The 1383-nt window shown below is 34.5% G+C and overlaps 1 protein-coding gene across 1 annotated transcript in view; it reads right to left on the bottom strand.

Moving 5' to 3' along the window:
• Window positions 1-477: 477 nt before the first annotated feature.
• The window catches only part of LOC106877204 (menin), a 48169-nt gene continuing 47263 nt past the window's right edge, over window positions 478-1383 (bottom strand). The window contains exon 4 of the mRNA XM_052973474.1: window positions 478-1383. This exon is cut by the window's right edge and continues 249 nt beyond it. Coding sequence (XP_052829434.1) covers window positions 549-1383 — 835 coding nt within the window. The 3' untranslated portion in view covers window positions 478-548.

Raw genomic sequence — 1383 nt, 5'->3', positions numbered from 1 at the left:
ATTTTCCATGCAATTTTCTAAAATTTTCTTAATTAATGAGCCTTGCAATTTTTTCTTCCTTTCTTTTAAACAAATATTCATAAATTTCTGAATTTCAAAACATAAACATAGCTATATGTTAATCTTTTGAAATTAGATTTCACAGCTAAAATGTAAAAAGTATCCAAGAGATAGTCGGGAGTAATGCATTTTAAGAAATAAAATTTTAGGATAAATAAATAATCAAAAAAAATTGAAAGCTGTGAAGTATATGTAAACATACACATTAAAACAAGAAATTTACACCTTGGCTACATGTGTATGTGTGAGTTTGTGTGTGTGTGTGTGTGTGTGTGTGTGAGTGTAGTGTTTATGTGCATGTTTGTGTGTGTGAACAAATAAATGAATACAATAGAATAGAGAAACCAGATCAACTGATATGTTCAACAAAGACATGATTTAAGAGACTATTCCAATATTTAAAACAAACAAACAAAATAAAAACAAAAGATTTTTCCTATTTTCTTTACAAAAATAAAATCGAAGAGAAGAGTTTTAAAACAATTTGGTTACTCTCGTCGCAGACGTTTCCTTGTTGAAGTCTGATCAGCAGCTTCTAGACCACGCTTATTATGCCTGAATTCTACTTGGGATTGTGCAGTAAGCTGAAGTTTTATAGCACTCGCATTCAGTTTAGCTGACTGCAAGATTTTCCTCAAACCTTTCATTTTTTTACTCCGTAAAGCTAGGGAGACAGTTGGCAACGCATAAGAGTTTGCTGCCCCATCAGCAGACTTTCGACACATCATCATGTCAGCAGGACTTTCAGCTTTAAGAAGAGAATCCACTGTCATGCCAAAGAACGGTGTTCCATTTGACTTGGTACTGAGAAATTCATCGTAATCAACTTTAGTATCTGCATTAGTAGCGCCGCCTGTAGCCGAAGCTAAAGCAAATGGCTCCCCACTGCCAAGCAAATAATCAGGGTTCAATATTGACTCTCCGCATGCCTGTGCCAAAGCAGTTATATTAGAATTTGGGATATTATCTTGACCATCTTCTTCAGTCTTGGACACTAATTCTTCTATAGCACATTTAATTTGGTCCTCACTTGACTTGCCATTGAACTTTGTAACATCCCACAGAATCTTATTTTGATCACTAGTTTCATCATTGTTATTATTATTGTGTTTTTTGTTGTCAAACTTCAGTGATTGTCCTGATTTGCGGCGTCGCTTTTTAGAATATTTTTTGTTCAAACTTTCTGTAACTGAGGTCTCATCATTTTTCTCGATATTGTTTTCATTGTCAGCATTCTCTTTCATCTCATCCGGTATTGTATCTTCGGCTTCCAATTCTTCTTCTTTGTCTTCAATGCGCAGATCAATGCTTTGTCGAACTCGT

Source organism: Octopus bimaculoides, chromosome 16 (assembly GCF_001194135.2).
Source record: "Octopus bimaculoides isolate UCB-OBI-ISO-001 chromosome 16, ASM119413v2, whole genome shotgun sequence".
NCBI classification, from domain to species: domain Eukaryota; kingdom Metazoa; phylum Mollusca; class Cephalopoda; order Octopoda; family Octopodidae; genus Octopus; species Octopus bimaculoides.
The sequence above is the reverse complement of the archived record's forward strand: the minus strand, read 5'-3'. Positions and strand labels throughout refer to the sequence as shown.